This window comes from Dasypus novemcinctus, chromosome 22 (assembly GCF_030445035.2).
Source record: "Dasypus novemcinctus isolate mDasNov1 chromosome 22, mDasNov1.1.hap2, whole genome shotgun sequence".
Lineage (NCBI taxonomy): Eukaryota > Metazoa > Chordata > Mammalia > Cingulata > Dasypodidae > Dasypus > Dasypus novemcinctus.
This window is the reverse complement of record NC_080694.1, coordinates 50,121,652-50,145,593: the sequence shown is the minus strand read 5'-3', so window position 1 is coordinate 50,145,593 and position 23,942 is coordinate 50,121,652. Positions and strand designations below refer to the sequence as shown.

At 43.4% G+C, this 23,942-nt stretch overlaps 1 protein-coding gene across 8 annotated transcripts in view; it reads left to right on the top strand.

The window, feature by feature from the left end:
- Positions 1–23,942, top strand: part of KIF13A (kinesin family member 13A) — a 213,367-nt gene that overhangs the window by 175,054 nt on the left and 14,371 nt on the right. For 4 of the 8 annotated variants that reach the window (XM_071210990.1, XM_071210989.1, XM_058285280.2 and 1 more), the window contains exons 20-34: positions 417–566; positions 3,079–3,240; positions 3,725–3,898; positions 5,749–5,900; positions 7,405–7,537; positions 7,718–7,864; positions 10,895–10,933; positions 12,509–12,608; positions 13,893–14,019; positions 15,837–15,892; positions 17,202–17,326; positions 17,992–18,168; positions 18,895–18,987; positions 19,131–19,283; positions 20,623–20,700. In XM_071210990.1, the coding sequence (XP_071067091.1) occupies positions 417–566; positions 3,079–3,240; positions 3,725–3,898; positions 5,749–5,900; positions 7,405–7,537; positions 7,718–7,864; positions 10,895–10,933; positions 12,509–12,608; positions 13,893–14,019; positions 15,837–15,892; positions 17,202–17,326; positions 17,992–18,168; positions 18,895–18,987; positions 19,131–19,283; positions 20,623–20,700 (1,866 nt within the window). The remainder of the gene's footprint in view (positions 1–416; positions 567–3,078; positions 3,241–3,724; positions 3,899–5,748; positions 5,901–7,404; positions 7,538–7,717; positions 7,865–10,894; positions 10,934–12,508; positions 12,609–13,892; positions 14,020–15,836; positions 15,893–17,201; positions 17,327–17,991; positions 18,169–18,894; positions 18,988–19,130; positions 19,284–20,622; positions 20,701–23,942) is intronic. The other 4 variants (XM_058285282.2, XM_058285277.2, XM_058285281.2 and 1 more) reach the window with 1 other exon arrangement.

The following is a 23,942-nucleotide window of genomic DNA, read 5'->3' as shown; positions in this document are numbered from 1 at the left end:
TGTATGCGTTAGTGTGTGTTCATGCGTCCCTAGCTATGATCATGCTCTCAGTTACTAAAAAGTAACTTTAGAGAGCATGTCTTAATTTTGGGGGGCATTAATAAGGAAAAAGAAGACTTGGAGAAAGAAAGAAAGCAAAGCACAGGGAATGAAACGAGAGGGTGCGGGTGGGATGTGATTGGGAAGGTGAGGCAGTAAAGAGAGAAGGTCCTTCCACGGAGACCTCACCTCATTTCCCAACCAACAAGCTCCTCCGCCGTGCGAATTTTGTTTTATTTATGTGCCATTCTAATCTTGCTTCTTGTTCATTTGGATAAAAGCTTTCCTTAAAAGATTTTTTTTTTAAAGCTAGCTTTGAATATCATTTGAGGTGATGTTTGCTTCCTACTTGCCCACCTGCCCCTCCCACCTCTTAGGCCAAAAGACTCTTCGGGAAACGAGGCGATCCCTTCTATGAAGCCCAGGAGAATCACAACCTCATTGGCGTGGCTAACGTGTTCTTGGAGTGCCTCTTCTGCGACGTGAAACTTCAGTACGCAGTCCCCATCATCAGCCAGCAGGGGGAGGTAAGGCCGGGCCTGCCTCCCAGAAAACCGCCCCCCGTTCACGTCCTGTGTGCGTGCCTGCGCGCGTCTGCATTTCCATCCAATCTACGGTATTTTCTTGAGGTAGATCAAGAAAGTAACACAAATCATCAGAACTCACGTTCTTTTTTCTCTGCTGATAAACCTAGAAACTATCAGAATTGAGTAGTGGTTGTCAAAGATGAGTATAACCACAAGATTTATATTTTATTGTGATGAAAGCACAATGCTGAGATATGGTACTGAGAGCCACTGGCTGTACACTTTGGATGGATGGTATGGTGTGTGAATAAAACTGCTTTTTAAAGATTACTCCAGCAAGTTTTCTATTTGTGGCTCACAAGTTTTTCCAGTGGAATTAGAAATTCTTTGGAAACCAGGTTCAGCTGCATGCCCCGTATTAATTTCTCTTCTAATCTCTTACCTTTGTAATGTGTGTGCACTTATCTCACCTTAGTTCCTTCCTCAGTTCTGGCCCCCAAATGGTCTTCACGTGATACAACCTGGGAGGATTATTTTTAAAGTACTTAAAGAAAACAAGCTCATATTATCCTATTATTACCCCCTTTAAACTCTCATGTTTCAGTTATTTAGACATAGTGGCCTTGTGTGGGCCTGAGACAACTGAGGAAATATTCAAGCTCAAACCTTTTTTTAAGAACTTTAATCCATTTCATCCATTGATGTTTTACTTTAATTTTAGTAACATCCTTATTTCCTAGTTCATCCCTCAATAGCATTCAAAACTAAACCACTAAGTTATCTCTTGGGCTTTTTATTTTTTATTTTTTTAAAGATTTTATTTTTTATTTATTTCTCTCTCCATCCCTCCTCCCCCCTTGTCTGCTCTCTGTGTCCATTCGCTGTATGTTCTTCTGTGTCCACTTGTATTCTTGTCAGCAGCACCAGGAATCTGTGTCTCTTTTGCTGCGTCATCTTGCTGACTCTGTGTGCGGCGCCACTCCTGGGCAGGGTGCACCTTTATCATGCAGGGCGGCTCTCCTTGCAGGGCGCACTCCTTATGCATGGGGCTCCCATACATGGGGGACACCCCTGCGTGGCTGGGCATTCCTTGCACACATCAGCACTGCACATGGGCCAGCTCCGCACGGGTCAAGGAGGCCCTGGGTTTGAACTCCAAACCTCCCATGTGGTAGGCGGACGCTCTATCAGTTGAGCCAAATCCGCTTCCCTCTTGTGCTTTTTAGAGCAGACTGAAGGTAGGCTACCATTCTGTCCAAAGCACCAAGGTTCCCAAACATGGTGGTGTAAATACACAGTCCACGTTCTAAGCAGGTCACCCTACTATGTGCCTTCTGCTATAGGAGACCAGTGACTTTTCCCGTGTTAAAAATGGGCATACCTCACATGGCAAAGGGATCCAGTGGCTGAGTCCCTAGCTCAGCAATTCTTAAGCTAAGGTCGGTGGTGGGCTTCAGTGCCACCTGTTTGAATCCCCCTGAAACTATGTACAAGTGTATTCATTTATTTAAAGAGCATCCCCAAAAGCTTCCGAAACATTCTCTTCAAGCTGACGCCTCTCACTTCCTTTTTGCATTTTATTTCTCTTACTCCTTCCCCTGTATTTGTCTAACTATGAAATGTCACAGGCGGATCTCTCCCAGGCTCTTGGTGCCACTGCCACTTGCTGTGTGGAAGTTGGGTCTGAGCTACCTTTAAACATAACGTTAAAAGTAGCCTCCGTTATTGACTCGCCGTTGCCACAACCGTGTTGTCTTCACCACCTGCCATCATCTGCATCCTTTTTTTTTCTCTCCCCTTCTTCTCCTTCCCCCCGAGTTGTCTGCTCTCTGTGTCCATTTGCTCTGTGTTCTTCTATCCTTATCAGTGGTACCAGGAATCTCTGTTTCTTTTTGTTGCAGCATCTTGCTGTGTCAGTTCTCCGTGTGTGCGACGCCACCCCTGGGCAGGCTGCACTTTATTTTGCGCTGGGCGGCTCTCCTTACAGGGCGCACTCCTTGCGCATGGGGCTTCCCTACGTGGGGGACACCCCTGCGTGGCAGGGCACTCCTTGCGCACATCAGCACTGAGCATGGGCCAGCTCTACACCGGTCAAGGAGGCCCGGAGTTTGAACCTAGGACCTTCCATGTGGTAGGCGGATGCCCTATCTATGGGGCCAAATCTACTTCCCTCAAGAAGCTTTTGATCGAATGAATATATAAATGAGCATACAAACACGGAAAATAGGTGATTCCAGGTAGAATATGATAGTTGCCGTTAAGCTTTCTCTAGGCTATGATGTAGAAGGAGACGATTAGCAATGGTTCCAGAAGTCAGGTTGTAGGGAGGCCAGTTTATTTGGCTTAAAATGGGATAGGACGATTGCGAGGGCAAGCAGTGGCACCTGAGCTCCTGTCGCCGGAGACGGCCACGTGGGGGCCACAGAGCTGCCCGCAGGAACCTGGCGCAGTGCCTCGCAGCTCAGGTTGGCCACGGGGGGCCGTTCAACTCAGAGCTCTTTCCTCGGCCCAGGTGGCAGGGCGTCTCCACGTGGAGGTGATGCGCGTTACCGGAGCCGTTCCCGAGCGCATGGTGGAGGATGACTCCTCGGAGAACTCCAGTGAGAGCGGGAGCCTGGAGGTCATGGACAGCAGCGGGGAGATTATCCACCGAGTCAAGAAGCTGACGTGCCGGGTGAGCGGACCGCCCCGGGGAGGCCCGTACAAATGACCTTTTCCATGCAACACAATTTTACAGAAATCTCACTATGAGAATTTCCCATCCAGCATAGTGAAAGTTAAGTTTTCTGACAATAGAGTGGTGGAGGATACTTTTCCAGAAGTATGAAGTACTTTCTGATGACAGTTGCATACAGTTAAAAATACATATACATGTTTAGCGTGCAAGGAGTGTGTGTGGTTAGTTTAATTATATTCATTCTAGCGAAGGTTGCATCTGTATCAGAAACTCAGCCGGTAAGAAAATTTTAGAGGAATGCATGCATGTGTGCCAAGTCTGTATACTGTAGTTACAGACTTATGCTATAGATCTCATTACCACCAGAACCCTTATGAAATGGTGCCCCATATTTTTGGGTGTGTAAGGAGTCGACCTATATCTATATGTGTATCTTAATGTTTTCTTTACCGGAGTTATGTCTTCATTTTTATCTCTTCAGGTAAAAATTAAAGAGGCAACTGGGCTGCCCTTAAACCTCTCAAATTTTGTCTTCTGTCAATACACGTTCTGGGACCAGTGTGAGTCTACAGTGGCTGCTCCAGTGGTGCACCCGGAGGTGCCTGCCCCACAGTCCAAGGACGCCCAGTACACGGTCACTTTCTCTCACTGTGAGGTATAGATGCCACAGAACAATCTGGGTGGAGGCAACTACATGAGGCACAGCTCAAAATTTTACTTGTAACCGGAAGGTTTTCCCAAGAGAATTTTTAAAATTAATGTACTTGTTGGATTTTTTTTTTAACCTCATGACGTACTTCATTACAAATTCTAATAATCTGCAAGTATTTAGAATAAAATCTGAAACTTCTACCCAGAATCTTCTTCCCCAGAGGTGTATCAGCCAGTGACAGTTTGCTACCTATTTTCATAAACTATTTTCTCTGCTCCACAACTTTTATATGTGGTGAGCATATATACAAACCCGAAAATGGGCTTAGGTATGTACACTCTTAGAATCAAGCACACATAAGTTCTTAAAATACTGTTTTGCAAACACAGGATCATGTATATTCTGCTGAGTTGCATCTCATTTTAGTATAGGTGGGCATGTTACCATGTAAGTTGATACAGCTATTTCTCATTCCTTTGAATATAGCATAGTATTCTAATGTACCATATGCATTTTAGGAAGATATATGTAATGGGAAAGGGGAACCTAGTAACTCTACTCTGCGATGTCACCTAACATTCCTTGCTTGCTTTCACAAAGGGCTGCCAACAGCAGACAGCCTAACTTCTTCAGAATTTTGGTTTTCCTTAGAGTTCTTAGCAGGTTTGCAAGACTTTCTTTCATACATTATGCCTGTTCTCTCTGGTTCTGCACTTGGAAGACAGATCCATAACCCTACCCATAAAATTTCTCTTAAGTAAACAATGTCCAGTCTTTTTCTGGCAATAAATAGTCCACCTTTCTTTACCTGTATTCACCCAGTCTATTTCTAAAAAATCTTAATTAGTAATCATTTTTATTGTTCTTGAGTACCCTTTTAAATATTCCCTGTCTTTCTTTGGGATCTTCAAAGCTGTTTATTTAGAAGAGTGAAATCTGAATTTTAAACACACCCTAGTTGCAACACATTTTATAAATATCAGCCCCAGACTCCAGGACGCACACTGTGACTTGGGAACCACTCATCCTTACTGGCTCACTGGTATCTCCCTTCATCTCTACAAGGTGTAGCGTGTGCTCATTATTAAGTTTCCTTTCCTTCTAAAATTCTGGCTCTGATTCCAAATAAAATGAGCGAGATGATATGTAGTGTAGATTAAGTCAGTATAGCCTGGCTGTTTCCAGAAATTAGAGTCACAGAGATAATCTCCATGTAAGATTCACTGAGAAGCTAATGGAAAGAAAATTGGCCTGGTGCCTTGCCTGCACATTTTTCTGGATAATTTGTCATACTTCTCAGTGAATTCGGTATTCATTTTCTCACAATCATCTGTTTGCCCTTTAGAATAAGGGATTAGATTTGTAGTTTAAGAGTAAGAGTACAGACTCATAAAGATATAATCACTTAAAATTTAGTTCTTTTGTTAATCTCCTAAGCCATAGCAAAGCACAATCACAACTCTTTTTCTTGATGTGCTAAATTAGTCTATGACCGCTGAAAGTCAGATTGTTCTTTTGGAACTTAGACTGAGCCAGGAGAAAGGGACTGTGGTCCTAGGTTCAGCTCTACAACTATTAAAAATAAGCAGCAGGACTTTTGAGAAGTCGCTTTCTTCACTTTCTTCATGTATAAAAGAAAGGGATTTCATTAGATTACCTGATAATTTCCTTCAAGATCTAATATTCTGTACTACTTTATATTTTTCTGTAAAGCAGAAGAGATGGTCTTAAGGTTAGGGTCAGGTTAAGATACTCCAAACCAAATCCATAAGCAGTTGAAAGGTGAAAAGGAAACTTCACAGACTTCTCAACGCATCATGATTCTTGTTGTTTTCTTTTTCCCCTTATCCCAGGACTATGTGGTGAATGTAACAGAAGAATTTCTGGAGTTCATTTCAGATGGTGCACTGGCCATTGAAGTGTGGGGCCACCGGTGTGCTGGAAATGGTAGCTCCAACTGGGAGGTGGATTCTCTTCATGCTAAAACGAGAACGCTGCATGACAGGTTGGTACTTGACTGTAAACTTAAGACCCAGGGTCAAGTCTGGTACTTGGACTATGGATAAGAATACAAGCTTTGAACCCTGGGCCTGCTTCTCTTGACTTCAGGCAAGTGGTTTAACCTCTCTGAGTCTGTTTCTTCTTTGTAGAACGAGATATTGAAAGGAACTGCCAGGCACCAAAGAAATTCAATGGGGAAAGGAAATGTCTTTTCAACAAATGGGATGGAACAATTATACATCTGTGTGGAAAAGAGTCAACCTTGAGCTGTACCTCACCCCACATATACAAATTAATTTCAGATGATCATAACTTTAAATATGAAATATAAATCTATAAAGCTTCTAGAGGAAAATAAGAAGATATCTTAGCAATTTGAGGATGGTCACAGATTCTCTGAGAGGCCACAGAAAACAGTAACAATGGGAAAAAATTTACTAGTTGGACTTAATGAAAATTAAAAGCTTGTGGGAAGCAGCTGTGGCTCAATCAGTTGGGCTCCCGTCTACCATATGGGAGGCCCTGGGTTCGCGTTCCGGGGCCTCCTTGTGAAGGCAGGCTCACCCGCCCAGCCCACAGGGACAGCAGAAAGCTGACTCGGCAAGGTGACGCAACAAAAAGGGAGACAAGCAAAAACACAGAAGAGAGTGCAGCAAATGGACACAGAAAGCAGGCAGCAAGCAAGCTGCAAGAGGGGAGGGGAAATTTTTTTTTTTAATTTTTTTAAAAATTTTTTTAATTTAAAAATTAAAAGCTTGTGCTCAAGAAGAGACTAATATGAAAAAGAAGAAGCAGGCCACAATCTGGGGGGAAACTGGCAGTTCCTTATAAAGTTGATCATTCACCTCTCTATGACTCAGCAGTGCCATTCGTAGGTATTTACCCAGGAGAAATGAAAACATGAGTCTACAAACAGACCTGTAAGTGATCGTTCATGGCAGTTTTATCACAATATCCCAAAACTGCAAACAACTCAGATGTCCTTCAACAGAAAAATGGCTCAACCAATTGGGGTGCTACTCACACAAAGAATTCTACTCAGCAATAAAAAGAGAAGAACTCTGATACACATCTGGATGTATCTCAGAACCATTATGCTGAATGAATAAAGCCAGACACTGAGGGTACATATTGCCTGATTCCATTGTGCAGAGTTCTAGAATGGGCAGAACTAATCCCTGACGTTAGACGGCTGCTGCTGGGGCAGCGAGGATTGAATGGGGAGGGGCGTGAGGAAACTTTCTAAGGTAATGGTGGTGTGAATTCATTCGTCAAAGTCACCCAACTCTCTGCCTGGGATCTGGGCATTTCACTGAGTGTGAGTTATGCCTCAGTAAAATAAATGAAAAGAATCTACACCATCGAGTTGTTTCGAGTGTTAAATAGGAACGTAACTTTTGTGGTGTGCACAGCACAAGGGCTGGTACCTGCCAGTGCTTCTTACTCATGAGTCCCTAATGCTGTCCCTGGGTGATGCTGTCGTTGCCTGTTGGACTGTGTTTTTGCAGGTGGAATGAAGTAACTCGCAGAATAGAAATGTGGATCTCCATATTAGAATTGAACGAGTTGGGGGAGTACGCAGCAGTGGAACTTCATCAGGCAAAAGATGTCAACACAGGAGGTGTCTTTCAGCTAAGACAGGTACAAAGTTCATTTTCCGTTGGTTTTCATGTTTCTCTCTCTCTCCCACTCTTACACTCAGCTTCTGGGCACTTTGTAATGATCTGCCTGTTCCCTAATTCCTTCTGTTCCACCCCCCCGCCCCCGTTCTTCCCGCTGGCACCCTCCTCTCCTCTCCCCCACCCCACCCCACCTCTGTAGGGTCATTCCCGCAGAGTGCAGGTCACGGTGAAGCCCGTGCAGCATTCGGGGACGCTGCCCCTCATGGTGGAAGCCATCTTGTCAGTGTCCATCGGCTGCGTAACGGCCAGGTCCACCAAGCTCCAGAGAGGGCTGGACAGTTACCAGGTAAGACCAGCACTGGATTTGCTTTGAGTTGAAGAAGAAGAATCTTGTTTGTAAGCATGCACATATTAATGCTATGGTATTCATTCACTTGGGGTAGGTTTTATTTTATAGCTGACCTCAATTATGTTGAAGTTTTGGCATTGCTGCCTGGCCCCAATCTCCACTTTTATTAATATCTATAAAATCGCCCCATATACTGGCATAATTAACCGGCTCTTCGGAACCTTTGCTTTTTTTTTTTTTTTTTAAGAGTTTGCCCTCATGATCGTTTTTGTTCACAAAGTCTCCATTAATTAAGTTTATGAAATCTTAGGTTCTCATTTATAAAAAAAGATGGAAACCTCTAAGAATTGATCTTCATATTACCTCTCCAGTACTAAATAAACTTTAAGATTAGAAACCGGACGTCCAGTTGCTTGAAAGAGGGCCTGTGCTTCATTACGCCCCCAGTTTACTACCAGATATTAATTAGGGCCTCAAAAGGTTCAGGCTTAAATCCCAATTCCTCACTGCCATGGGTGATTGGAGCCACTTTCCCCACTTTGAAGAACCATGTTGGAGAGAAACATTTCCTCTGTGATTTCTGTAAAATCTGGGCATGAACCTAGCCAATCTTAAGAATGATTCATCTTCTTTCTTCAACAAAGGATGCTTGGAAAATGAATATCTACATTCAAAAGGATGAAAGTGGACCTGACCTCACACTAGATATAAAAATTAACTCAAAATGGACCTAAGACCTAAATATAAAAACTAAACCTGTAGAACTCCTGGAAGAATGATTCATCTTCTCAGTTTCTTTTTGACTTCAGGACATTCAAAGATTTTGGACAAGGATTTTTTTTTTTTTTTTAACTTTAAAAATCAGTATGCAGACCATTTGGCTTTAAGGAAGCTGTAGCTTTGCCAGATCCTGCTTTCCCTGGCCCAGGCCAAAGTTCCCTTCAGCTCCCAGGGCACGTCTGTTCTGTTTGGGGAAAGCCTTCTCCACCAGCCTTTTCCTTATGTGCATGCAGCCATTGGAGCAGAAAATGAGATTGCAGGCATTCTCATCCCAGCTCAGTCATTCATTTGTTCATTAACTCGAGAGTACTAGGCTAGGAGTCAGGAGACCTCGTTCCTAAGTCCAGATCAGCCTAGCTACATGGTTACTTGACTGGGTACTTTAAGCATCAAGTTCCTTTTTCTCGCCTGGTGATGTAAATCATCAATTAAAATATATTTTACTGTTCATGAAAAAAAAAAAAAAGTTCCTTTTTCTCTTCTCTAAAATGATGGACTTAGTTCTCTGAGGGCTTTCCTGCAATAAAATGTTGTGGCTTAATGCATCTCTGACCTTAGATAAAACATCAAGTCTGTGTGTCCTAAACTGTGACTCACAGAACAAGGCCTATCCCCAGACTCCTATGTGGGAAATAGTATAAGGATTAATGGATGATTTGCATTTTTTAAACAACTCAACCTTTTATGTTAAATCTGATATGTATCAAAATTTGAGGTCTAAGTTATCAGACTTTCCCCAGTGCTCCAAGCTCTTTTAAGAGCATGGTGTCTATCAGCCATACAGTTTTAAATTGTAGCTTTTTTGCTTTGCTGCCATGCTCAAGGTCATGTCCAGTAACTTCCTTTATTGACATAGATCTTTACGATTATTCTGATACAACAGCTCAGACCAATCCAGAATATACTGACTTCACAAGAGTTTCACGTCATAAAAGCCCATGCCAAGTTTCAGTTAATAGAAGCAGCTCCTCAATTTAAAAATTAATGATAAATTAGAGCTATTCGTACCTCTGTCATTAATATAGAGCATTAGTTCAAGAAAAATTGCTTCAATATTAGGCATATATTTAATAGGTTAGAGTTATTTAAATGATAGTGAGGTTACCAAACTAAAACAAAATAAAGTGTCTTTTGATGCCTGCTCAGATATAAAAAAATTTTTAACTTTCTTTTTATAGCACTTTTCAAAAAAAGCAGTACAGTGTCCTTTCTATAATTGGACCACTTCACTGCCTGTTTAAATACTGCCCTTCCAATAACCATAGAAAAATGGCATGTATCCACATTTTTTTTTTGGAGGCACTGGGGACCCAGGACTTTGCCCATGGGAAGCAGGTGCTCTAACCACTGGGCAACCCCCACCTGAGCCCTCCTGTCCGCATTCATTCTGAGTTGATCCTCACCTCATATGATGGTTATTCTTTCCAAACGGAGGGTTCTCTGATAGATTCTTGTTTCTAAGGAAAATGATCTCAACTAAAAACTTCTATTTTCAGCACAAAGATTTTCAGTTTTGCCACAATGGTTATTTTAAGTAATTATTGTAAAATGTTGCCAGGAGTTTGGGCCAGTCATAATATTGCCAGCTTCCTTGTTACGGTCAGCAGTGGATCTCGACAGATCTCTGTGTTCCAAGTAGCTCACTGTGCCTTTACTGCAGTGGCATAGCACAGCGCCTGGCGTGTCTTTAGCTTCAGGGTCCCATGCGGATTTTCACCTGTGACAGTCTCTTGACTGAGAGCAGGGCAGTGCAGAGAAGAGAAACTAAAGTGCCAGTTTCTAGCCCTGACCCTGCCAGCCTCTCTGTAATCCTTAGGTTAAAGTATTCCATTTCTCAGGCTTCAGTTCCCTCATCTCTAAAACTAAGAGGTCGGGCAAAAGAATCTCTAAGATCCTTTCTAGTTGTGCCATTCTGTTTTTCTCAGCCCATCCCAAATCCCAATCAATCAGTCCACCCATAAAAAGATATCTGTTGTCTATTTATATAATAATGCTGGTTCCTATGCCCTTCTAAGACAGAGGATTCTTGTTTTTTAATGGCTACTTTCTCGAGAAAAACCTTAAATTATTTAAATAGTTAAGTAAATTAAACCCACAAAGCCTTCGGTTTTATTTTGCTGATTTTATTATGCTGGTGTCGTGTGTGCTGTCCATTGTAACATGTGTGGTTGAGCTAAAGAATTATTTTCCTGTGTGCTGTTTGAGAAACAAAATGCATGTCCTTTGTGTTTATTTTTTCCCTACCAGAGAGATGATGAGGATGGTGATGATATGGATAGTTATCAGGTATTGCTGCTGCTGTCAGTTCTGTGGCATGGGGCACAGCTACTGCTAATTGCCAGCGTTCGCAAAGCCGAGGGCAGGGAGGAGGAAGGAGGAGAGGAGAGTGAGAATGTGCAGGTCGCCACTGGCTTTCGATTTGCTTGCAATGTAATCAGGGGCGCAGCACTATTTCTCTGGATTTCCACGCCAATTCAAGATGTATCACCCAAACGCAGTGTTTTTGGCAAGCCCTCTTAAATCACTAACTCGTACAGCCTTGCCAAGCAGGAGCACAATCCAAATTGATGATCTCAAAAACCGCACCATCATCCACGCACAGTCTTAAGCTAGAATCTTGTCTTTCCTATGCTAGACTGCACTTTGCTTGTTACATCCAAGAGACTAGTATTTTTCTAATATGCTGTTTTACTTAAAAAGATTTTTGCTGAATGGGAAAATGGAAGACATTTTTTGCACATAATTTTGTTGTTTTTGAGCCACTTTTCTTTCCTCTTTAGGGTCAAGGTTAGTTACGCATGACCTTTTCTTTTGGGGAATCTAGAAAATATGTGCAAATGTAACATTTTACCTACTCAGGACTGAGTGACCTGACATTATGAAATGAGGTAATAGCAGTAGTCAAAGCAGCAAACCAAGATGCAGTTTTCTGAGTCTGGACTCCAGTCTTTGTACTGATTATCCACACAAGTCTCAAAAGGATATTTTCCCTGGGTAACTTCCTATATGTAAAATATGGGGCTATTGTAAGTAAGGTTTCTGAGCTTCTCAAATAGCAGGTGTCTACCCTTAATGCAATGTCTTAAAGGTTAGACTGGAATTAAACAGTCAGAGCATTTTGAGTAGGCTTAATGGGTTTTCTTGTCCTCATAATTTTACTAAGAATGAAAAAAACTGTAGGGACAACGTCAGTATCCCCTTGGACCTCAGTAGTGCCATTTACTAACGTCCTGTTGGCTCTCTGTGTGCTTCCTGCCATGTCGTTCACCATGAGGTCCAGCAGGTGCTTCTGTGGCTCCTTAGAGCATGGCTGACTGCATGTGGGGTGTTTGCATGGGAGCTTGTTGGCTCGCCTCAAGGGAGTTGTTGGAAGCTACATCTTTGCAGCAAGTTTGAAAGGTTCTCTGCAGATCTCTTCCTTACATTTCAGAAAATACATGTTATCAGGCCTCTGAACTGTGAAAACTGTCCTTTTCCATTCCATTTGTGCTTAGATGGTTTGGGCTTTGTTCATTGGCACATTGGCTTAAAGTCACAAATCCTTCTAATGAACAGTAACATTTAAACTCACACACACGTACACACACACAGCACAAAAATCATCCCACAGCTGGTGTAGTTTGAGCTTGTCTTGCTTTTAAGTATAATTATCCTTCTGCCGAGCCGAGGGCTCTGATTTCTGATTATGGGACCCTTGCTCAGCATGCAGTGTTACTGGGAGATCTTTGCTTTTTGCCTATTAATCACACAGCAATGTTCAGTGGCCTTCCAATGAAAAGTTTCCTAATCAATTTAAATATCTTTTAAAAGAAATAGTTGTCTGTGCACTCTACAGGAAAATGTTTTCTTCCCTGATGTCAGGAAGAAGATTTAAACTGTATAAGGGAGAGGTGGTCTGATGCACTCATTAAACGACGAGAGTACTTAGACGAACAGATTAAAAAAGTCAACAATAAAAAAGGTACGTGGAGATTTAAATTTTCCTGGGGGTAGCTTTCTCACTTCTACTCAATGGTGGCAGATAGGTTGTTTTCTTCTCTGAGCTGGCTGATGATATCTTAGTTCTTGAACTGGTAACAATTAAGAGACAGAGAACCATGTCATATAGTTTTGGTTTAATAAGGCTCTTAATGTGTAAGTAAAATAATTTTCATAAAACTCTTGAGTTAGTTCTGATATTAAATGTTAGCCTCAAAGTTTGTTTTGATGAATGCAAATAAGACCAGTAATACCGATATCTCGATGTGAGGGTACTGCACCTCAGAAGCTGGGACTGGCCACAGCCACTGGGCAGGTCTGAAGCCACAACCCTTGGCAGATGAGCACCTGTCTGTGGTTTGGCCATAGCCATGCCCTCTCCTATTTCAGGGTGGCCCCTGAAGCTCCACTGTCTGCCACCCAGCTCTGAGGATGCAGCTTACATATGCTAGCAGTGGCTATTCAGATTCTGGAGTCAAAATGTGCTCTTAAAATCCTTAGTTTCAGAGCGGGTGTAGCTCAGTGTTTGAGCACGTGCCTTGCATATGCAAGGTCCTGGGTTCAATCCCTGGTACCTCCTTCAAAAAAAATCCTTAGTTTTTTTATGACTTTATGATTCACTCATTGCAGTTGATTTGCACCAAAGGGTGCATCATGACTGCAAATCCATTTTTCATGTACAAGTTAGCAAAAATCCTCCCTCAGCGAACCATCTTGGTGTCAGTTTATGTATGTGCTCAGGCTGCTAATGAAAACTCACTTTGGAATTGAATTACGGATAAGAAGATTTCAAAATATATCAAATCAAATCCCTTTCATACTGAACATGAAGGAAATTAAAGTTATTTTTAGGGAGTGGGGTTTATGATATTTTTTAAATTCTCTATATTGGTGTATAATGTTATAAAGCAGGGTCACATCCATCATTTCATTTGACCTTTCCAAGGACATGAATTAGACATGGCATTTACCCCTAATGACGGACTGGGAAACAGGCTCATCTGTTGAGTGACTTCCCCAAGCGATAGAAGCAGTGAAATAGCCTAGCTCTTTCAATTCCTGTTCCAACACTGCTGTTCCTGACTCAGGCTACCTTAGCCTCTCTGAGCTCCTCTGGGCATGCTCACATTGGCACTTCGAAACCTCCAGTCCTTTTTGGGAGCCAGAGTAGGTGTTTAAACCACGTGCGGACATCACCGCGTGACTTATTTTAAAGTGAGGCGGGGCGCCTGCCCTCCTCGCGCTCAGCCCTCGTTTCGTTCTGCAGAGAGGACGGAGGACGACGTGGAGCGGGAGGCGCGCCTGGTGGAGCAGTGGGTGGGGCTGACGGAGGAGAGGAACGCCGTGCTGGTCCCCGCGCCCGGCAGCAGCATCCCCGGCGCCCCCGCCGACTGGTGAGCGCCCCCTGCCGCCCCGCGGGCCCTGCAGGCGGCGCCTGGCGCTCCGGTCTGCCCAGCGCGGAAGGGCGCCCCCTCCGCACCGCCCCCTTCCCTTCGCTGCTTCCCGCCTGCAGCCGCCTTCCTCTCCCGGGAAGTCGGGGACCCTGTAACCCCGCCAGGCAGCAGATCCCACACTCCTCTGTTTCTAGGCTCGAGCCCCTTGGACGTGTTCCCTCATCTTCAGACAGTCTTTAGTTTTGCCTCCAAAGAAGGAGTATACTTGAAGAGGGCAGAAAATATCCCTTCTTTTTACTTGCTCCAGCACCTACCTCGTTTGGTAGAGCATTAAGTGCTTAAGCACTATATAAATAATAATCAGTGGAGTGATCAGTGGATCCATCACCCCTGTGTATCCTCATGGGAAACAGCATATCATCATAGGGTCTGGAGTCCAATAGATACAGAATTTAGTTTCCAGCTGCAGCTCTTAACTGTGTTCCCATAAATAAGTTACTTGATTTCTCTGAGGCTTTGTTTCCTACTCTATTAATGGAGCTACCTTTTTGGTATGGTGAGGATTAGTGGTAATGTATATAAAAAGTCCATGCATTAATGGTTGCTGCTGCTTATTCCCATTTTCATTCCAAGAATACGTCCTGGGTATTTAAGAGAAATCAGATCCCTGTTATACATAGAACATACACACCCAGATCGTCTGCTTTGAACAGGCATGGACATTATCAGTGAAGTTATTTAAGTGTCTATGATGATGAATCAAAGTATAATATTTCGTGATCTTTGAAAGTGTGGGTTTGCAGGCGCACAGTCTGTAGCCTGACGTCTCTCCCTGCAGACGTCCCCGTCGGGCCTGGGCCCATAATCCCATTTGGACCTGTAGAGAGGCCACGCAGTCTACCTGCCCGCCACTTGCTCTGGGCAGCCTTCTCCTCATCTTGGTTTGTGCCTCAAGGCCCCGCTCAGACCAGTCCTTTTCCTTACCTTGGTCTCTCTGAGTTGCTTTCACATTTCTGCATGCCTGAGATCATCTTGAGTGTTCATCAAACGTAGAGTTGTGGTTCCCAAATCCAGTTATTCTGATTTGATAAAGGAAGGATGGTGCCCCCGAGGGGCTGCTGATGCAGGAGAACTGGCCAGTCTTCCCCGCAGCGCTGCTTCCGTCTGTCCTACACACTCGCCCAGCTCCTTTCACGCAACTTCTCATTCTCCTTTGAGCTTTTAAATATATGTTACCAGAGTAAAAAAATGTTAAAGCCATAGGACTAAACCACACAAAGAGTGAGCCCTAATGTGAACTGTAATTAATAGTGTAATTACAATAATATTGTTTTATCAGTTATAACAAAGTAACCACACTAATACAAAGCATTAGTAACACACAAAACTTGGGGGAAGGGGTGATATGTGGGAGCTCTGTATTTTCCGCATGATTTTTCTGTAAACCTACAACTTCTCTAATAATAAAAAAAGAGAGAACAAAACAAACAAAAATCTGCCTTTTGTTTACTTCCTCTAGGTTCTCATCCTATCCTCCATTTCCATTCTAACATCATCTCTATCCCTTTTTTCCCACAAATAGAAATGTTTTTAGAAAGGCTTCAAATGATTTTTGTTTTAATGAACTAAGTACAATTCATTTAAATAGAAGTCACATAATTTCCATGATTTGTGTTAGCAGGGAAGTCAGCAACATGGAGGCATTTCATTAAAAGAACTTGTGTGTCCACAGTGGTTCTCTTTTGTCGTGGTGTGTTAATTTTCTAACAAGATGTAAAACACGTATTTTGTTATGATTAAATTTTTATTCCACTTAGGATCCCACCTCCTGGAATGGAAACCCACATACCAGTTCTCTTCCTTGATTTGAACGGTACGTAGACATTTGATATAAAGGTCCGTGGGGTTATCACATTTAAATTAAAATTTAAAATCTACTCAGATACACATCAAGTTTGATCCTTCAGCCATTTTTTTAATTTCTCATATGCTATATCTAGGTGACATTTTCAGTCCAAATACATACATACACACACACACACACACATATATATATATAAAAGCATGGCATGTAGAATCACTGGAAGAGAGATGTGGCTATTTCATGTAGAAAAGAGCATTTGGGAAGATTGAGAACTGGTAAGAAAACATGAAAGCTGTTGCTCTCAAACATTAGCAGACATAGAAATTACCTGGGAAGTTAATCAGCCCCAGAGGTTCTGGGTCTTTAGTCTTGGCAGGGGCTCAGGAACCTGCCTTTCTAACTAGCAATCAGATTGAAAACAGGTAAACCGAGGACATTGGTTTCCACTGTATTTTAACAACAGTAAAGTCCTTTTGCAAAACGAAATCGTAAGTGGGCCCACACCCATAGAAAATGAAAGCAGAGCTGCTGATTTGGGGGGAAGGAGACCTTTCTGCAGGACCCTAGGGTTCCTCAAGGCACTGCCTAAAATACACTGTTCTGGAGGGTAGACCAGCGTTAGATGGAGGGAGGTGGGAGCTACAGGGAGGTTGATTTGGCTCTTTGCAAAAGTTTGCTCCATGAGGTGATGAGTTCCCTGTTATTGGAGGTATACAAGCAAACGTTGGATGACCACTTGCAAAGATTTGTGAAGGTTGAATCCCACATTGGCATTTGACTAAGATGCTCTTCCTATTTCTTAGACTTAGAGTGCTTAGAACTTTGATTTTAAATTCATAGTTTAACTCTAAAATCTCTGACTTAGCTGGGGAGTGAGTGTAGCTCAATGGTTGAGTTCCTGGTTCCCATGTGTGAGGTCCCGGGTTCAAGTGCTGGTACCTAAAAAAAAAAATCTATGACTTCATTTAAGTTATCTAAGTAGGTCAACACACCTAAGAGGAAGAACGTCACATCAGAAAGTAGCACACTTTTAAGGCGAGTTTGCTACTGAAAATTTTTGCTCCTAGTGCTACATATAGAATTTACTCATCCCATTTTATAGTTTTTCGGGCTTCCCATAGTAGTATCTGTACAGAGTCAAAAGCAGCCGTGTTTCATGAAAGCTCTGTTTCAACCACAGGATAAGGAATGAAAGAAAAAAATGTCATATAGAAACTGTATCTACAAAAAGCGTATTTATAGGATTTTGATGTTTGCTTACAAGCTGACTCCCACCCGCCCCCCATCTTTTTTTTGGCCATGCCCTGGACTGGGTTAGCTGATGACCTGAGCGCCAACGAGCAGCTCGTCGGCCCCCACGCGTCGGGCGTGAACTCCATCCTGCCCAAGGAGCACGGGAGCCAGTTTTTCTACCTGCCCATCATAAAGCACAGTGACGATGAGGTAACTGACCCTCGGGTTCTCTTAAATGGTTTCTGGTGCGTGCACAGCCTGGGGGCACGTCTTCCCATTAAAATCCTGCGGCATGGGGAGCAGATTTGGCTCAACGAATAGAGTGTCCGTCCAGGGTTCAAACCCAGGGCCTCCTGACCCATGTGGAGCTGGCCCATGCGCAGTGCTGATGCACGCAAGGAGTGCCCTGCCACGCAGGGGTGTCCCCTGCGTAGGGGAGCCCCACGCGCAAGGAGTGCGCCCGTAAGGAGAGCGGCCCCCTCCCCCGCATGAAAAAAGCGCAGCCTGCCCAGGAGTGGCGCCGCAGGCACAGAGAGCTAATGCAGCAAGATGACGCAACAAAGAGAGACACAGCTTCCCAGTGCCGCTTACAAGAATACAAGCAGACATAGAAGAACACACAGCGAATAGGCACAGAGAGCAGACAAGGGACGGGGGGGGCGGGAAGAAGGGGGAGAAGAGGAGAGAAATTTTATAAAGAGACCTGTAATTATAAAATTTTAAAAATTAAAATCCCGTGGCAGCCTCGGTGATGCAGGACCGCGGGCTTTAAAAAGGAGACCAAGCAGGTTTTCCTCCTAAAACCTGCGTGTGTGGTGTCGGTCGCCGCCCCGAGCTGTGTCTTACTTCTGTCTCCCCGTCCTTCCCGCCCCTAGGTGTCAGCCACAGCGTCCTGGGACTCCTCCGTTCACGACTCGGTTCACTTGAACAGGGTCACCCCGCAGAACGAAAGGATTTACCTCATCGTGAAGGCCACAGTCCAGCTGAGCCACCCGGCCGCCATGGAGCTGGTGCTGCGGAAGCGGATCGCCGCCAACATTTACAACAAACAGGTAGTGGCAGCGCCCGCCCCGCCGTGCGCACGGGGCGCGAGGTTTTCCCTCTTCTCTCTCACCGAGCGTGGCCTTGGGCGGTGCCCGTGCAGTGCGAAACCTTACCACACTGGCCGAGCCGTGGACTGCTCCTCGTTTATCCAAGATAACGGGGCTCGGGGGTATCGCGGAGGTAAATGTCACCCGCCACAGGACTTTTCCTCCTGGACTGACTGGAGACCCTTGATGCCGTAAAGTCATAGTCTTTTGCTGCTTGAAAAATGGAAAAACTGTGATTGAGAGGTTAAGTGCCAGGTGCCCCCCGGGGAATGACAAAGCCAGGACGAAATGCAGGCTCCAAATAAATCCCCGTCCCGCTGCTTCTCCAAAGCTCATCTCGGGGAGCCTGTCAGCAAGACAGTTTCTCCAGGTTTCTTCTGACTTTCCCTTGATAGATTGTTTCAACCCTGAAAAAAAAAAATCAAAAGAAAGGTAGCAGATGGGAGAGCGAAGCCACCGCAAAACTCTCAATTGGCTGCAAATGCTGTAATCTAATCCCCCAAATAATAGTCGGGTGTTATTGTCCCTCAGGCATGGAGACCAGAACTTTTAGGTTCAGTTCTTTGGTTTTGCTCAGGATTGTGGCTGTGTGTCAAAACGTAGTAATACATAATACCTTCATAGAGTAGAAAATACTAAGTAACATTTTTCTTCCCAAAGCTTAAATCAGCTTTCCTTTCCTATCAGAGTTTCACCCAGAGTTTGAAGAGGAGAATATCCTTGAAAAATATTTTCTACTCCTGTGGCGTCACCTATGAAATAGTATCCAATATACCAAAGGTAAAGCATATATTACTTTTTAAAAAATATCAGTGTATACGTATTGGAGAATGTGTTCACTCTCAAAACGCTAGCATTGCTTTCTCAGTTTCGACAGACACTGCTCACCTAAATGGATGGTAATTGCCTTCCTCTCCCTTCAGGCGACAGAGGAGATCGAGGACCGGGAAACGCTGGCTCTCCTGGCGGCGAGGAGCGAAAACGAAGGCACGTCGGATGGGGAGACGTACATTGAGAAGTACACGCGGGGCGTGCTGCAGTTAGAGAACATCCTGAGCCTCGAGCGCCTCCGGCAGGCAAGTAGCTGACGTGTGTGGACTGGAAGATGGGAGCTCACCAGCCTTCGCTCCTGCCTGGACAAAGATGCATTTTTTTAAAAGATTTATTTATTTCACCACCCCACCTCATTGTTTATGCTTGCTGTCTGCCCTGTGTGTTCATTATGTGCTCTCTCTGTCTGCTTGTCGTCTTTTAGGAGGCACCAGGAACCGAACCCGGGACCTCCTGTGTGGGAGGCAGGCATCCAGTCTCTTGAGCCACATCTGTTCCCTGCTTGTTGTATCTCTTGTTGTGTTTCTTCATTGTGTCATCTCATTGCGTCATCCCGTTGAGTCAGCTCACCACGCCTGCCCGTTGTGTCAGCTCTCTGTCTTGCCCTCTTGCCCGGCTTCTTTAGGAGGCACCAGGAACCGAACCTGGGACCTCCCGTGTGGGAGGTGGGCACCCAACTGCTTGAGCAACATCCACTCCTCAAAGATACATTTATTTATCAACCACACCTCTCAAATCTATCAGGAAGGAGCACTTGAGTAGTTATCTCATTCAAAAGAGACTCTTACAGAACAGTAACAAGTATAATAATCGCCAAGTGATGTGCCTGAGTAATTTAAATACATTTATTCCATTGGATCTTCAGAATAGCCTCAGGAAGTCAGTACTTTTGTATTCCCCTTTTTCAGATGAGAAAAAATGAGGCTGAGAGAAGTTAGCTAACGTGCCCATGGCTCCATAGCTAGGAAGGGGCGCAAAGACGGGATATAAACCCTGACAGCTTAATTCCTAAGTCCACATACTTAACCGTGGACTGTTACTCTCTCCCTAAGTTTTGCACCCAGGATAACATTTGATGGGATGCAGGACCTTCAGTTGTTGATAATCCAGTAGTCAGTGACCTGTAAGGTAGAAGAAATCAAGTCATTCCATAGGAGCAACAAGCAGGACTAGGACTGGGGACAATCCTGTAGTGGAAGCTCCACCCAAAGTCGCTGCATGAGTGAAACACAAACCACATGAAAGTGGATTGTCGTTTTGCAAGTGAGATAATTATATAGCAACGAGAATTTCTTCTCCATTTTCTCCCCACCTACCTATATAAAAAATTCAGAATATGCATGTCTTTAGTTCAGCAGTTTTCTTGGTTTTAAACATGGAAAAATGTTTTTGATAAATTATTAAGCAAAAAAACAAGGTGGTATAGTAAGATTTCAGTTTTATAAATATGGATATTTGTGTGTGCATGTAGGAGGGAAGCGATTTTTATTTCCATATTTTCTAAACCTTCTACAGTAAGCATGTTACTTTTGTGGTCAGAGGGAAAATAATAAGTGATGTTTTTGAATTATTATATGTTTACAGGCCGTCACTGTCAAAGAAGCGCTTTCCACCAAAGCTCGGCATCTGCGGAGAAGCCTCAGCACACCGAACGTGCACAATGTGAGCTCCATCCTGCCCTGGATTTACCTCTTACGTGACACGTGTCAGGATTGGGGGCGGCGCGGGACGGGCCTGAACTGGGGGTTTCCAAGACAAGAGGAGAGTGCATGGCGCTGGGTGTAGATGTTCCAAAGTGGCAAGCCTGCTTTTCTGTGCTAGGTAGCACACCAGAGTCCTATGTTTTATATGTGTGCGTATGTATGTGTGTGTGAGTGTAGAGACATGCACACACATACTAGAATTCTGTGTAACATGACGTAACCTTCCAGGGAATCGCACTCATTTCTGTTCATAAAGGAACCTCCTTGAAAGAAGTTTCTTGGAACAGCAACACAGATGGGGGTTGAGATGTGACAGGGGAAAGGTTTATGGAGAATGCCCAATCGTATCTCTTCAGCCAGGCTCCGCTTTGAATCTAGTAGGTTTAAGGATGGTGAAACCAGCTAAATATCCCAGTTGCCAGAGCCCTCCAGCGCTGTTTTGAGAGAGTTTGTATGTTCCATTTTTGTTGCCATGGCGGTTTTCTTCAGCTGCCCCTCAGTGGGATAGGGGATAAGCAGCTCCATGCCTCTGACCGTGTCGATTATCTTCCTTTACCAATTCATCTAGAAAAGCTACTTGGCAGAAACTGCTTCTTGCTTAGAGGTCCCTCTCATGGGAGGAAAGGGCAGGTTAGCATGGACCACTTCAAAGCAGCCTCTTTCCTGGAGCAGCAGAGTCAAAGAACAGGGATTCCTCCAAGGAAAAATACTGTATTGTTTGCCTTCCTAACCTCCAGGATTGCCAAAACCTGATTAAAAACGTGGTGAACATTTTAAAAATTGTCTTACAGTAGGGCACAAAGCATGTTCCAAAAAATACATATAATCATCATACAGATCACTTCTGACCACAGTACACTCAAGAGAAATAGATCATAAGAGACTCACACAGTTGAAAATTGAAAAACATGCTTCTTATTAATTCATATAGCAAAAAAGAGATCATAATGGATATTAGAGTGTATTTAGAACTAAATAATAATGAAAATAGTACACATAGCACTACTTGTGGGATGCAGTGAAGTGGGACTGAGAGAGAAATCATTAGCCCTAAGTTCCCTATTATGCCATTTATGCAGGAGAATACTGGACAGTAGAGAAAATGGAGGAATAAGAGCTACTCTCAGGAAATTTGTAGCTCTTACATTTAGGAAGGAGGAGAGTGAAAAGTGACGAGCCAAACATCTAGCTTAGAAAGCCAAGACTAGGGAAGCAGACTTGGCCCAGTGGATAGGGCGTCCGTCTACCACATGGGAGGTCCGTGGTTCAAACCCCGGGCCTCCTTGACCCGTGTGGAGCTGGTCCATGTGCAGTGCTGATGCACGCAAGGAGTGCCGTGCCATGCAGGGGTGTCCCCCGCGTAGGGGAGCCCCACGTGCAAGGAGTGCGCCCCGTAAGGAGAGCCGCCCAGCGCGAAAAAAGTGCAGCCTGCCCAGGAATGGTGCCGCACACACGGAGAGCTGACACAGCAAGATGAAGCAACAAAAAGAAACACAGATTCCTGTGCCGCTGACAACAACAGAAGCGGACAAAAAGAAGAACACGCAGCGAATGGACATGGAGAGCAGACAACTGGGGTGGAATTGGGGGAGGGGAGAGAAATAAACAAAATTTTTAAAATCTTAAAAAAAAAAAAATTGAACCTGACTCTGAGTAGCCTCTAGATCTAACTCCTACTATTTACAAAGGCCAGAGGGAAATGTTAAATGACACCGCAGGGATTCAACCAGCAAAATTAAGACTGTAGAAAACTTTACAAATTAAATTTCAAGAGAAAAGAAAACCAGGAAAACTAATGAATTAAAAGAGAAGATTTCCTATTTTAACCATTTTTAAGTATACACTTCAGTGATGTTAATTACATTGACAATGTTTTTGCTACTGTCACAACCATCCATTACCAACATTTTTCTTCCAACACCCCAAGGAAGCACTTAATTTTTTAAAAATGTGATAACTGTATTGTGGTTGTGGTTTTTCAAAGGGGGCATGGTAGGCTTCTTATCTTTTCAAGATTCATAGAGAAATATTTATGGATAAAAAAATTTTTTTTAAGATTTATTTATTTGTTTATCCCCCTTCCCCCATGGCTTTTTCCTTTCTTTGCTGTCTCTTCTCTGTGTCCATTCACTGCACGTTTTTTCTGTATCTGCTTGTTTCCCTTTGTTGCGTCATCTTGCTATACCAGCTCTCTGTGGTGTGCGGGCGAGCCTGCCCTCACAAGGAGGCCCTGGGAAGTGCACCCAGAGCCTCCCATATGGTAGACGGGAGCCCAACTGATTGAGCCACAGCCGCTTCCCTATGGATAAAATTTTTTAAAGTTAGAGAAAGAAAATCAGAATAATTTTAAACAAAGAAATATTAGAACAGAAATATAATAAATTCAAAGATAAAAAGAAGCAAAGATAAGAACAGATATATATGAAATAGAAGACTAACCAAGAGAGAGGATCAACAAAGCAGAAAAGCAGGTGTTTTGAAAAGACTGACCTAGTTAAGATTAAATGGAGAAGAAAAGAAAATATGAGAGAAGATACAAATATTGGGAATAAAAAGAAGGATATTGCTACAGAGAATAGAGATTTAGGAATCATCAGTGCAAACCATGATTAATATGCCAAAATAATGTAAAATTATGTAATGTTAAATGCAGTGTAATGTAAAATGTAGAAGCTTAAACAAACTGGAAATTTCCCATAAAAGCAGAATCAGGAAGAAATAGCCTAAAAACCTCTCCTTAAGTTGGTCTATAAATTCTCAACAGTTATTTTTTTGGTAGCACTTAGTAAGCTGATCCCAAAATCCCTATGAAAGCTGAGAGTTCAAGGTGCCCATACCTTATCTACAACCCAGAAATTCCATTCCTTACATATATACTCTAGATATTCTCAGAGCTTACAGGATGTCCTGAAAATAGTACAGTTGTCAATACTTGTACGATGCAGTTAGAGTAGCACTTAGAGGCTATATCGAGGCAGTAACAAGTTGATTTCATCATAGTTTGAAATAGAAAAAAATCAAAAGCAGCCTAGATAGCCATAGGTAGGAAAATAGAACAAATAAATTATTAGACTGTTGGAGAAGACTGTATATAGTTGATACCACTCACATGAAGTATAAAAACTTGCAAAATAATGTATATCATGTATGCATATATACACACGCAACTATGTAAAACATGTATGGGGATGATAAACCCCA